General features: G+C 44.5%; 1 protein-coding gene across 2 annotated transcripts in view; it reads right to left on the bottom strand.

Moving 5' to 3' along the window:
- The window catches only part of clcn2 (chloride voltage-gated channel 2), a 462,683-nt gene that overhangs the window by 153,537 nt on the left and 295,758 nt on the right, over window positions 1–13,388 (bottom strand). For both annotated transcript variants that reach the window (XM_033032183.1, XM_033032184.1), the window contains exon 13: window positions 12,258–12,327. In XM_033032183.1, coding sequence (XP_032888074.1) covers window positions 12,258–12,327 — 70 coding nt within the window. The remainder of the gene's footprint in view (window positions 1–12,257; window positions 12,328–13,388) is intronic.

Here is a 13,388-nt window from a genome sequence, read left to right as displayed (position 1 = left end):
GGTATGGAACACCAGATATCGATCTATTCGCATCCAGACTTAATCACCAGTTATCAAACTATGTTTCGTGGGAACCAGACCCTGGGGCAGCGGCGACAGATGCATTTTCGCTGCATTGGGTGAAATTGTTTATTTATGCATTCCCTCCTTTCTGCCTCATCAGTCGGGTATTAAGGAAAATACAGCAAGACTCTGCATCTGGTATTTTGGTAGTATCCGATTGGCCTACTCAACCATGGTTCCCTGTGATACTCAACATGGTATTAGAACCATGTATCACCATCCCGAATAGACCAGATTTATTGGTTCATCCCGTAACAAGGGATAGCCACCCATGTCATAACTATATGAATTTATTAATTTGTAGAGTCTAAAAATACCTCTACTACAGCTGGGACTGACGGACCGAACAGTGAACATAATTTCGGCGGCCCACAGACAGTCCACCAAAAAACAGTATCTGGTCTATATCAGGAAATGGGAGATGTATTGTCACAGAAACAGCATCACCTACAGATCAATGAACATCCCGTCTGTTCTGAAATTCCTGGCAGGCCTCCATTATGATGAGGGGCTCAGTTATAGTGCCATCAACTGCGCCAGAAGTGCCCTATCAACTTATCTATGGCAAGGAACAGAGCGTCATTCTGTTGGGACTCACCCCCCTGGTAACAAAACTTATGAGGGGAATTTTTAATACCAATCCCCCAAGAACCAGGTACTCTCAAATATGGGACGTGAGTATTGTCCTGACGATGCTAAGGAATTGGTCTCCAGCAACAGCTCTGTCCCTACATAGACTGACACTGAAAACAGTTATGCTAATGGATTTGGTCACGGCACAAAGGGTACAGTCGTTACATAAATTAAGACTGGACAACATGACTTCTTCATCTGGAAATATTACGTTTCATATTTATGAATTAGTTAAGCAGAACAGACAGGGATCAGCGGGCCTCAATATCGAATTTAGGTCTTACCCAACAGATGATCGTCTCTGTATAGTAAGACATTTGTTGTTATACATGGAGAACACAAAAATCATCAGAGGCAATGAGAAGGCACTTTTAATCAGCCACAAGCAACCACACAAAAAAGTGACGGTCCAGACCATCTCAAGATGGCTGAAACAGGTTCTAACACAGGCTGGGGTGGATACTAATATTTTTAAATCTCATTCCACCAGGGCTGCAGCTACATTGGCAGCTATGCAGTTGGATGTACCAATGGACCAAATCCTCAAGACAGCAGGATGGTCAGGAAAAAAAACATTCCAACTATTTTATCATAAACCAGTCATTAAACCTGGAACGTTTGCAGAAACAATTTTAAGTTCTGTAATTTAATTTACCCCATAAATAGGGGCTATAATTTGGTGTTAATAAATTTTTCATAGATTTCAATGTCGGATTCATGTCTAAATTATGTTGACACAATTCCTCCCACAGTCATTAAGGCAGATGTGATGCATGGACTCGTTTCCACGGCATGAAATCACAGAGCTTTGAAATCTTCACGTAGTCACTCACGTGACTCCGAAGTAAAATAGTAAGATTAAACGAGAACTTACCAGTTCGAAGTTTGATCGTTATTTTATGAGGAGTACGTTGAGGGAATACGTGCCCTCCGCTCCCACCCATGATCATATACTCAACTGGTATTTCTTCTCTAATCTTACTATGTTCAGTCATTACAGTTATCTGTGATTTCACACCGCTGCTTTAAAGAATGACACGCATGCGTCCTGGCGGGGTTCTTCACGTATTCCCTCAACGTACTCCTCACAAAATAACGATCAAACTTCGAACTGGTACGTTCTCGTTTAATCTTACTATTTTGTCTTACCCTGATGCTTATTCCATGTTGATTATTCTTGTTCAACAATTTTTATCTGAAGGCGACTGCTGTTAAGCTGATTGCTCTTTATGGACTTAAAACAGTTGGCAAGCAACTGAGAACAAAAGTAATGAAATTGATGCCACTGATCAATCATGAAATAACAGGTTTGCAAAGCGGTGAAAAATCAATTGTAAAGCAAATTCAACATGGAATTATGAAATAAGATTAGGAATGAATGATTGAGAGTGTGTCCAGTCTGAAAAAAGTCATTGGAAACACAAAAGACCTGCAAACCATTCGAATTGCCAGGTCTGGAGCTGAGGTCTTCAACAAACTGACTAGAAAGAGCATAAGGTCACGTGATAGGAGCAGAATTAGGCCATTCGGCCCTTCGTCTACTCCGCCATTCAATCATGGCTGATCTATCTCTCCCTCCTAATCCCATTCGCCTGCCTTCACCCCATAACCCCCGACACCTGCACTCATTAAGAATCTATCTATCTCTGCCTTAACAATATCCATTGACGGCCTCCACAGATTCACCACCCTCTGACTAAAGAAAGTCATCCTCATCTCCTTCCTAAAGGAACATCATTTAATTCTGAGGCTATGACCACTAATCCAAGACACTCCCACAAGTGAAAACATCCTCTCCACATCCACTCTATCCAAGCCTTTCATTATTCGGTTTACGTTTTAATGAGGTCCCCCTCATTCTTCTAAACTTCAGCGAGTACAGGATCAGTGGCATCAAATGCTCATCATATGTTAATCCATTCATTCTGGGATTATTGTTATAAACCTTCTCTGGACCCTCTCCAGAGCCAGCATATCCTTCCTCAGACATGGTCCCCAAATGGCATCTCTGGACAGAAGCAATGGGTGATGTTTCGGGCCGAGACCCTTCTTCAGTCTGAAAGAGAGGTCTCGACCCGAAACGTCACCCATTGCTTCTCTCCAGAGATGCTGCCCATCCCGCTGAGTTACTCCTGCATTTTGTGTCTATCTTCAAATAACGTCACACGCTCCAGACTGCTGTGCGGACGCATGAAGTCGCGTAATTTGCGTGCCAAGGACACGTAAGTGGGATAGGGCCTTTACTGACAATCTGCACAAAGAAAGACATTCACATGCATATTACTGCCGCTCGGACAATGATGACTATGCCATTGAGATTTCTCCTTCTGCTCTAGGTTGTAACTGCAAGGAAGGTCAAACTAACACCTTCACTCTTCCTCTGTCTAATCTTTTTAAGTGCCACACAACCAGCCTCAGTCATTAATGAAACTAAAAGAAAGTTCACAGCGTTTCATATATCCCTGTTGTTAATTAAGAAAATATGTTATTTAATTAAAAAAATTATCAGCAGAATCTCAGATATTGTGATGGGTGGATGGGGTGGAGAAATCACAAATTATTTCTACTGTTCTTTCTCTGATGTGAAAATTGCCTCTAACAATTCCTTAAAGGTAACAGGACGAAACATTCAGCTCACTATTTATCCATTTTATTAAGACCTCCCCTCCCTCCAACATTGAAGATTTTGCAGTACAGGTTAATAGCAATGCTTGTATACAATCATGGATAAACAAAGCTGAATTCTAGAGGTGAGTAGTTGCATATCCTTTGCAATGTGGTGGCATTTGATAGTGCCTGGTATCAAGAACGTTAAATACTGTGAAGACAATGAAGGTGGGAAACTCTCCACCAGTTGGAGTCGCAACTCAACACCTTAAATGCTCGTGGTTGTTGTTGGTCAGTCATCTTCTACCCAGAACATTATTGCAGGAGTTGCTCTGGACAATCTGGACAGCTTCTCCGGATAAAAGGAATAGGTGACTTTTCGGGTTGAAACCCTTCGTCAGACAGAGAGTCAGGGGAAAGGGATGTTGTCTGACCCGCTGAGTTACTCCAGCTTTTTGTGTCTATCTTCGGTTTCAAGCAGCATTTGCAGTTCCTTCTTACTCAGGTTCTTGCCTGGTTGGCATCCATCCACCTGACGTGAGAGATGTCGGTGTGGCTTTGACGATGTTTTGCTTGGAGAGGGGAATGTTTCATCTGAGGTTGCACTTCTTGCTGTGGTTGACTAGGCCTTGCCAGGCAGACCGTCCCACAGCGACCTCAGGTGAACTTACGGTATCTCTGGCCGTTGGATTGGGGAGTGGGTTCCCATTGCTGAAGATAGACACAAAAAGCTGGAGTAATTCAGCGGGACAGGCAGCACCTCTGGAGCGAAGGAATGGGTGACGTTTCAGGGCGAGACCCTTCTTTAGACCCGAACCGAAACGACATCTGGAGTATTGTGTACAGTTTTGGTCTCCTAATTTGAGGAAGGACATCCTTGTGATTGAGGCAGTGCAGCGTAGGTTCACGAGATTGATCCCTGGGATGGTGGGACTGTCATATGAGGAAAGATTGAAAAGACTAGGCTTGTATTCACTGGAGTTTAGAAGGATGAGGGGGATCTTATAGAAGCATATAAAAGGACCGGACAAGCTAGATGCAAGAAAAAGGTTCCCAATGTTGGGCGAGTCCAGAACCAGGGGCCAGAGTCTTAGAATAAAGGGGAGGTCATTTAAGACTGAGGTGAGAAAAAATGTTTTCACCCAGCGAGTTGTGAATTTATGGAATTCCCTGCCACATAGGGCAGTGGAGGCCAAATCACTGGATGGATTTAAGAGAGAGTTAGATAGAGCTCTAGGGGCTAGTGGAGTCAAGGGATATGGGGAGAAGGCAGGCACGGGTTATTGATAGGGGACGATCAGCCATGATCACAATGAATGGCGGTGCTGGCTCGAAGGGCCGAATGGCCTGCTCCTGCACCTATTTTCTATGTTTCTATGACTCGACCCGAAATGTCACCCATTCCTTCTCTCCAGAGATGCTGCCTGTCCCGTGGGGTTACTCCAGTTTTTTGTGTCTCCAGGGTCCTGAACCATATGCTGTGTGGTGCTTCATATCCGCCTGAAGGTCCTTTCTCCACCTCCCCTGGTCCTCAGTAGCCACTACACAGTTGGCAGTGCCGATGCTGAAATCCATCATATCTCCTTTAATTATATCCTTATAGTGAACTTGGGTCTTCCTCTTATGGGCCTGTCCCACTTAGGCAATTTTTTCGACGACTGCCGGCAACTGTCATAGTCGTAGCAGGTCGCCGAAAAACCGGCGACTGGTCCCCCCCTACGACAATGTCTACACCAACCTACCACCTAGTCGACGTCAAGCTACGGCAAGCTACCAACAGCCGGTGACCCATTAGGACGTCCACCTACAACCACACCTACGACAACCTACGTCCACCCGCTACAACCAACGACAAGGTAAGACGATTCAGTCGCCGGTACCTGACGCCGGTTGACGTAGGTAGTCGTGAATGGAATATACCGAAAGCAGCATCGGTGACAACCCATGTCATCCTGGAGCCAACCTACGACAGCACCTATGTCAGGAGAAGTCAAGCTACGCTCATTGGCGTCAAGCCCACTGTCGCCAAAAAGTTTTGAACATTTCAAAATCCAGCGGTGACCAGAACGCTACGATTCTTTGGGCGCCTGAGGAGACTACTCACGACCATACAGGCGACCATACAGGTGACTTCCCCATATAGTACACCTTCCCTATATAGTACATGTCCAAGCCAGTGAAGACACTTCTTTTTCAGGATGACAGGGATGCTATTAATGTTGGTCAGGGAGAGGACAAATTCATTGGTGATTTGTCCTGCCAAGAAACTCCCAGGATGCGGCGAAGACAGTGGAAATGAAAATTATTCATTTTCTGCTCTTGATGTAGGTAAGTCATGCAAGCTTCACTGTTGTACAGTAACGTGCTCGAGAATCTTTGTCGATTTTGATCTTGATGGTGAGTTTCATCTTCTTACATTTTTGAAAGTGTGCTGACTAGAGTCCAGGACCTGCATGTCCCTGTTAGAGTGAAAGGCAAAGCAGGTCGGCACAAGGATGCTTGGATGATGAGAGAAAGTGAGGCTCTGGGTGAGAATAAGGACGAAGCTTGGGGCAAGTTTAGGTAGCTGGGATCAAGCGTATCCCTGGAGGAGTTTCGGAAACTGATGAGCACGTTAAATAAATAAGAGGGCAAAATGGGGACAGGAGATAGCTCTGGTAGATAATATTATAGATAATCTCATGAGATTTTATGTACGTAAAGGGAAAAAGGGTAACCAGAGAGAGAATGGGCCCCCTGAAGAATCAAAAGGGTCAACTCTGCGTGTGGCCACAGGTGATGGGCGAGCTCATCAATGAATATTTCTCCTCTGTTTTTACCGTGGAGAAAGACATGAGGTCTGGGGAACTTGGGGCCGTCAATGGAAGTATCTTGAGAGCAGTCAGTGTTACGGTCGAATACGCGCTGAAAGTCCTGACGTGGTTGAAGGGAGACAAATCTCCCGGGCTTGATCCGATACATCCGAGGACACTGTGGAAAGCTAGAGATGAAATTGTAGATGCCCTCGCTGAGGGAAGTCATCATTAAATGAAGGCGAGCTGCTGGAAGACAAGGGTGGCAAATGTTGTGTCTCTATTTAAGAAGGGCTGTAGGGAAATGCCTTGGAACTACAGGCCAATGAGCTTGACAAGGGCTGATTAGGGATAGTACGTGGGAGGTCATGTCTCATGAATCTGATATAGTGTTTTGAAGATGTGACCAAAAAGGTTGATGTTGTATATATGGATTTCAGCAAGGTATTTGCGAAGGAAGCAGATGGTGATGGTGGAAGGTTGCTTCTTGGACTGGAGGCCTGTGACGAGTGGTGTGCATCAGGGTTCGGTGCTGAGCCCATTGCTGTTTGTCATCTATATCAATGATTTGGATGAGAACGTACAAGCCATGATTGGCAAGTTTGCTGATGACATGAAAGTGGAGCTATTTTTGACAGTGAAGATGTTCATCAAAATATGCAGCAGGATCTTGATCAGTTGGGCAGATAGGCTGAGGAAGGGTTAATAGAGTTTAATACAGAGAAGTCCAGGGCAGGACCTACACAGTGAATGGTAGGGCTCTGGGGAGTGTTGAAGAGCAGAGGGATCTAGTAGAGGTACATAGTTCCTTGAACGTGGCTTCGCAGGTGGTCAAGAAGGCATTCAGCACATTGGAGTATTGAGTATGGGAGTTGGGAGGTCATGTTACAGTTGTACAGGACATTGATGAGGCCACATTTTGAGTATTGTGTTCAGTTTTGCTCACCATGTTACAGGAAAGATGCTGTTAAGCTGGAAAGAGCACAAAGATTTACAAGCATGTTGCCAGCACTTGAGGGCCTGAGCTAGAGCGAGAGGTTGAGCAGACTGGGACTGTATTCCTTATAGCAGAGGAGGATGAGGGGTGATTTTACAGAGTATATGATCATGAGAAGAATAGAAGGAAGCATGGGGCAGGTTTAGGTAGCTGCCAAAAGCCTCCTCGTGGTAATGCATGGAAGTGACGACACGATGCACTCTGTGAATTCTGTCAACATGTTGGATAACAGAAGCCACGAGCGAACAAACGAACGAGAAGAATAGATACGGTAAATACAGTGTAGGGCAATCAAGAACCAGAGGACATATGTTTAAGGTGGGGTGGCAAAGATTTCATAGGAACCTGAGGGGCATTTTATCTTTCCATGATGGGTGATAGGTATATGGAATAAGCTGCTGGAGGAGGGAGGCAGGTACTTTCACAACATTTAATAAACACTTGGACAGGTACATTTTTAGGATAGGTTTCGACAGGTATGGATCAAACGCAGGCAGGTCGGTCGGACTAGTGTAGATGAGGCATGTTGGTCACCTGGAAAGTTGGACAGAGGGGCATATTTCTAAACTGTATAACTCAATGGTGAGCCCCCCATTACTTGCTGCCTTTCAACACGTGAAATGATTTCCTCATCCAGTGAGAGGCTAGCAGTCACCGTAGATCCTAGGTAGGTGAATTTGTGGATAGTTTCCAGCGGAGTGCTGTTCAGGGTGATTTCAGGGGGAGTTGAGTGCTCTGACCTATGACAAGGTTGCTTCCCGGACTGGAGTCTCCTTAATGCTGATTGAGTCAATATTCTTAGCAAGCATGAGACACTCTGACACTGCTGCCCCTGAAGTCCTCCTTCCATCATCACCTCTTACAAGCACAGTTCTCACATTCATGTTGGCTTTCAACCTTGCTTCCTGCCTCTTCTGGTGTCAAGATACACTCCATCTGTGTCTGTCAGGAAGGCAAAGGACAGACAGAAGGGCAGATGGAAAGATGCTGAACAGAGTGGGAGCAAGGACACAGTCTTGCTTCACTCCACTTCTCATGGGGAAACTGCCAGATAGGGCGGCAACAAATTGCACTGTGCCAAGAGACTTCTCAGAGAAGGTCTAAATGAGGTTTAGAAGATGTGGTGGACATTTATTCTTCTCCAGAACCTGGTAGAAGCCGTTTCCGCTGACAGAACTGAAAGCTTTCATAAGATCCACAAAGGTGATGTATAACGGTATAAAGAACTTAAAGTTCCTTTTGCAGAGGGGGGTGCTGACTCCCAGGTCCAGGAATTTGGAGATGCGATTGGTTGGGATTATGGTGTTGAAGGCAGAGCTATAATCAATAAATAAGAGTCTGATGTAGATGTTCGCGTTATTCAGATGTCCCGGTGATGAGTTTAAGGCCAGGGGGATGCCACGTGCCGTGGATCCGTAGGGACGGTGTCTGCAGTGATGGTGAGTAATAGATCAAATGAGTAATGTCTGGCTTCAGTAAAGAACAGGCTCACAGCACCAGGGTCTGGGTTCGATCCTGACCTCCGTGTGGAGATTGCACATTCTCTCTGTGATCTTGAGGGTTTCCTCCAGGTGCTCCGGTTTCCTCCCACATCCCAAAGACATCCCAAAGGTTTGTAGGTTAATTGGCCTCTGTATATTGCCCGAAATGTGTAGAGAATTGATGTGAAAGTAGAATAACAAAGAACCAGTGTGAATGGGTGATCGATGGTCGGCGTGGACTCAGTAGACCGAAGGGCCAGTATCCATGCTGTATCTTTAAACTAGAAATAGAACTTAAATTAAACAATCATGGCTCTGAAATGTATGATCTTTCCGAAGCAATTAATAGACGAAGCTGACAAACATTTTGAAATAACCACTAAAATCTTTGAATAATAGATTTACTTATGGGCCTGTCCCACTAAGACGATTTTTTCGGCGACTGCCGGCGACTGTCATAGTCGTAGCAGGTTGCCGAAAAATGGGCAACTGGACCCCCCTACGACAATGTCTACAACAACCTACCTCCTAGCCAACGTCAAGCTACCGACAACCAGCGACCCATTCGGACGTCCACCTACGACCACACCTGCGACAACCTGTGTCCATCCGCGACAAGGTACGAGCCTGTCGGCGACAACTGAGGTCAACTTAAGACAATTCAGTCGCCAGTACCTGTCACCGGTTGACAGAGGTTAATGTAGGTAGTCACCAATGGAATTCACCAAAGTCAGCACCGGCGACAACTTGTGTCATCCTGGGGACAGCACCCATGTCAGGCTACGATCGTTGACGTCAAGCCCACGGGCGCCGACTGTCGTCGAAAAGTTTTGACCATTTCAAAATCCAGCGGCGACCAGAAAAAAAGTGCGACTCTTTGGGCGACTGAGGAGACCACACAGGCGACACCCTGGTGACAATGTGGTGACAGCCTAGTTGCCTGTAGTCGACTAAAACAATCGCCTAAGTGGGACAGGGGCATTAGTAATATAAAGTTGTGAAGGAAAACTTAGATAATAAGAATATAGTTAAAAATGGGGAACATCTCTGAGGCAGTGTTTAACGATATTTCATCTATTAATAGCTGCCTCTTTAACTATCTACAAGCTGCAGAAGAGTTTTGAAAACATATTTCAAAATCTGTTGACATATGAACATTTCAGCCTGTGCTTCAGAATGATGGAGAATACACAAGGTGAATTTATATAGAGTTATAGCCCTGTCCCACGGTACGAGTTCATTCCAAGAGCTCTCTCGAGCTTTAAAAAAATCAAACAAGTGGTAAGCACGGAGAATGAACATAGCGGGTACGTCGGAGCTCAGGGACGTCTCTTAGCGCTAACGGCAGGTACTCGGGAAGACTCGCTAACGGCAGGTAAGCACGGGAAGACTCGTGAAGATTTTCCAACATGCTGAAAAATGTCCACGAGAGCCCCGAGTACCGACGAGTGGCCATTACCGTAAATCTCCGAGTTTGAATCAGGGCAAACTCGGGTTAGCTCTTGGAATGAACTCATACCGTGGGACAGGGTTTTTAGCAAGTAAAAGATCATTTACAAAGTGAAACCAATACAGACTTTGTGTTAATACTACTGATGATGAGCCTCATATGAAGGGCACTCATTTCAGGAAATTGGAGTCATGCTATGCAAGTTGTTCTCTCCATTAAATTGAGTTTAGTTTAGTTTATTGTCACGTGTACTGAGGGAGAGTAAAAAGATTTTTTGATGCATGCCATCAAGTCAGTGCAACGACTGTACTCGATTACAAAGAAGCCGTCCACAGTGTACAGAGACAAGATAAGGGGAATAATATTTAGTGCAAGAAAAAGTCCAGTCCAATGAAAGAGAGTCCGAGGGTCTCCAATGAGGTAGTTCAGGGCCGCACTCTAGTTGGTGAGAGAAAGTATACGTAACTACGGTAACCATGCATGATTTCTTGATGTGGACAAGGAAGACTCCCCACTAGCAGAAAAGCTGTATCAAACTAAACGCAAAGTTACTCCAGCACTTGTTTAAGAAGGAACTGCAGATGCTGGAAAATCAAAGGTAGACAAAAATGCTGGAGAAACTCAGCTGGTGAGGCAGCATCAATGGAGCGAAGGAAATAGGCAACGTTTCGGGTTGAAACCCTTCTTCAGAACTCCAGCACTTTCTTTTTTTATATTGAATCATCACTGTAATGAATGCAAGGAACTGCACATCTAAATATATAAAAATGATTTAAATATATAAAAGAATGTAACCTTGGCAAATGGATTTGACAGATGCTGAGAGCAGCAAATTTCCCACCAGGCACAATCTCTTCACATTAGCATTCCGACAGTGACCTCCACCTAACAGTGATATTGTTAATTCGTGAAATAGTGAAAAAAGAAAGAAGCCATAGAGCTGTATAGCCCGAAGGATGAAACAAGAAGGCAAGAAGGTGAGATGAAGTAAGCAAAGAAAAGAATAGAGAAGAAAAAAGAAGAGAAGAAAAAAAAAAACAACAACAAAAAGTGATTGAAAGGGACATGCCTGCTTTGTATCTTTACCCACCCCTCACCCGGTTCTGAAACTGTTAATTTCAAAGGTTATGTTGCACCATATGCTTGTAATGTCAATAAAGGGAGACCAAATCATCAAGAATTGGTCTGATTTGCCTGATATGACAAATCTTATATCTTCAAGTTGTAACATTTCCGACATATTTGAAATCCACATTTTGAGCGTTGGTGTGGGTGCATTTTTCCAGAATAAGTTTTTTTGCCGTTATTAATCTATAATTAAGGAGGCATTTTTGAAACAAAGTTAGCTTACATCTTACTTCCATTGATCCGAAAATAATCAGTTCTGTATTGGGGTTCAATTTTATTTTAAATAATTTTGTAAAAATTCCAAACATTTCATTCCAAAATGTATGAAGTTTTATGCAGGAGACAAAAGAGTGTGCTATAGTAGCATATATCCCATGTTTTTAAGAGAGGCAAGAGATGAGATTACAGGAGCCGTAGCTAAATTGATTGCAGCTTCTCGGGCTACAGGTGAGATCCTGAAGGGCTGGAGAGTGGACAATGTTTTTATGTTTAAAGAACAAAGGTAGAGAGAATCCAGGAAATTATAGCATGGCAAACAAACAGGAACGGTTCCTTCAGCCTACAATGCTTGTGCCGAATAAAATGGCAAGTTAAACCGTTCTCATCTGCCTGAGCATGGTCCATTTTCTCTATTCCCTGTAAAGGCCTGTGCCTATCCAAAAGCCTCTTAAACACCAGTGTCTATATCTAAAGCCTTTCAAACGCCACTATCATCATCTTACACTCATCTAATCCAACTTTATTCTCACCATTTCATCTTCACTTCCCCCAGATTCTACCACTCACCTACACATTAAGTGCAATTAACCAATCAACCCGCACGTCTTTAGAAAGTGAGAGAAACCAGAGCACCCGGAGGAAACCCACGTGCAGATAAGGAGAACGTGCAAACTCTACACAGTTAGCAACCTAGGTCAGGATTGTCCCCGGGCTCTGTGTGGCAATCTGTGCCCCTATGCCGCCCCTGACAAAATCTGAAGCGAAACCAGTGAGAATTTTGCAGATGTGAATATCAGAGGAAGGAATGAAAATGTGGTTAAAATTAATAAATGATGCGGGAAAGAGCAACATTTCTAAAAATAAAACAATAAAGGAAAACAACTCACCAATAACAAAGACTGGCATGAAGGCTCCACAGGGGACAGGGATTGTTGTGGCCAAGGCAGACATCCAGAACTGCAAAGAAACAAATTGTTTCATCAACTTTAAACGATGCAAAAGGGATCTCGAAGGCACACAATAAAAACTGAATTAAATAAACTATTTGTTAATTCTCAAGTCACCATAGTTACAAGATAGAATTTAGGTTAAACAGAAGACAAACTTATCAAATTAAACGGCGGAATCTTCATCTATTTATTTTCAATGCTGAATAAAAATAAATGGGGAAGGCATGTGAAAATAAAGCTCTCATTATATCTGGGATCCCTTATTTTAGCTGAATAGTTACACGAGATAATACATCTTGTAAATCAAACTTTGCTATTTACAATTGATGAAATGGATTTAAATGCATTATACAATGAAATTCTTCCGTAAAATGTTGTTGAAAATATCTAAATCATGTAAAAGTATCAGACCCCAATGCAGATGTAGTTTATGTTTTGAGATGCAGCATGCCACAGGCCGACGGTGCACTGAGTCCACGCGATCACTCGTTCACACCAGGTAGGCTCCAGTAGGCCCCGCGGCTAAAGACCGGCACTGGTGAGCCGCGGCCACACATGACATCACGCCGGGCTTGCAGCCGGGGAACCAAGAACCCGCCCGGAGAAGTCGCCAGACCCAGCCCCTGCTCACCCCGTGGACCGACATGAGTGAGTCGGACAGAGGAATGGTACTCAGATGGGCATTGATTGGCAGTGCACCCCCTCAACGGTGGAGTGGGCCATTGGAGGCTCTGCAGCAGCCTGGGGCTGGGCTGGAGCGGGCGCTGCTCCAAGATGTCCCAGCACATGGCCCGGACAGGACCTGCAGCGACACAGGGCAGTGATGTACGGTGGAGGACTACAATGGTCACATATTACTTGATTCCAGCATCTGCAGTTTTTTGTGTCTCCACCTATCACTTGCCAGGCCACGCCAACTCTCTTTACCAGTTTTCTCTCCTCTACTCCACAGTATCGCTGCGGTAGAGTTGCTGCCTCACAATGCCAGAGACCTGGGTTCGATCCTAGCCATGGGTATTGTCTTTGTAGAGTATGTACATTCTCCCTGTGACCCCTTGGGTTTTCTCT

The sequence above is a fragment of the Amblyraja radiata genome, chromosome 13 (genome assembly GCF_010909765.2).
Source record: "Amblyraja radiata isolate CabotCenter1 chromosome 13, sAmbRad1.1.pri, whole genome shotgun sequence".
NCBI lineage: Eukaryota > Metazoa > Chordata > Chondrichthyes > Rajiformes > Rajidae > Amblyraja > Amblyraja radiata.
Note: the sequence above shows the minus strand (reverse complement) of the source record. Positions and strands in the feature narration are given on the sequence as shown.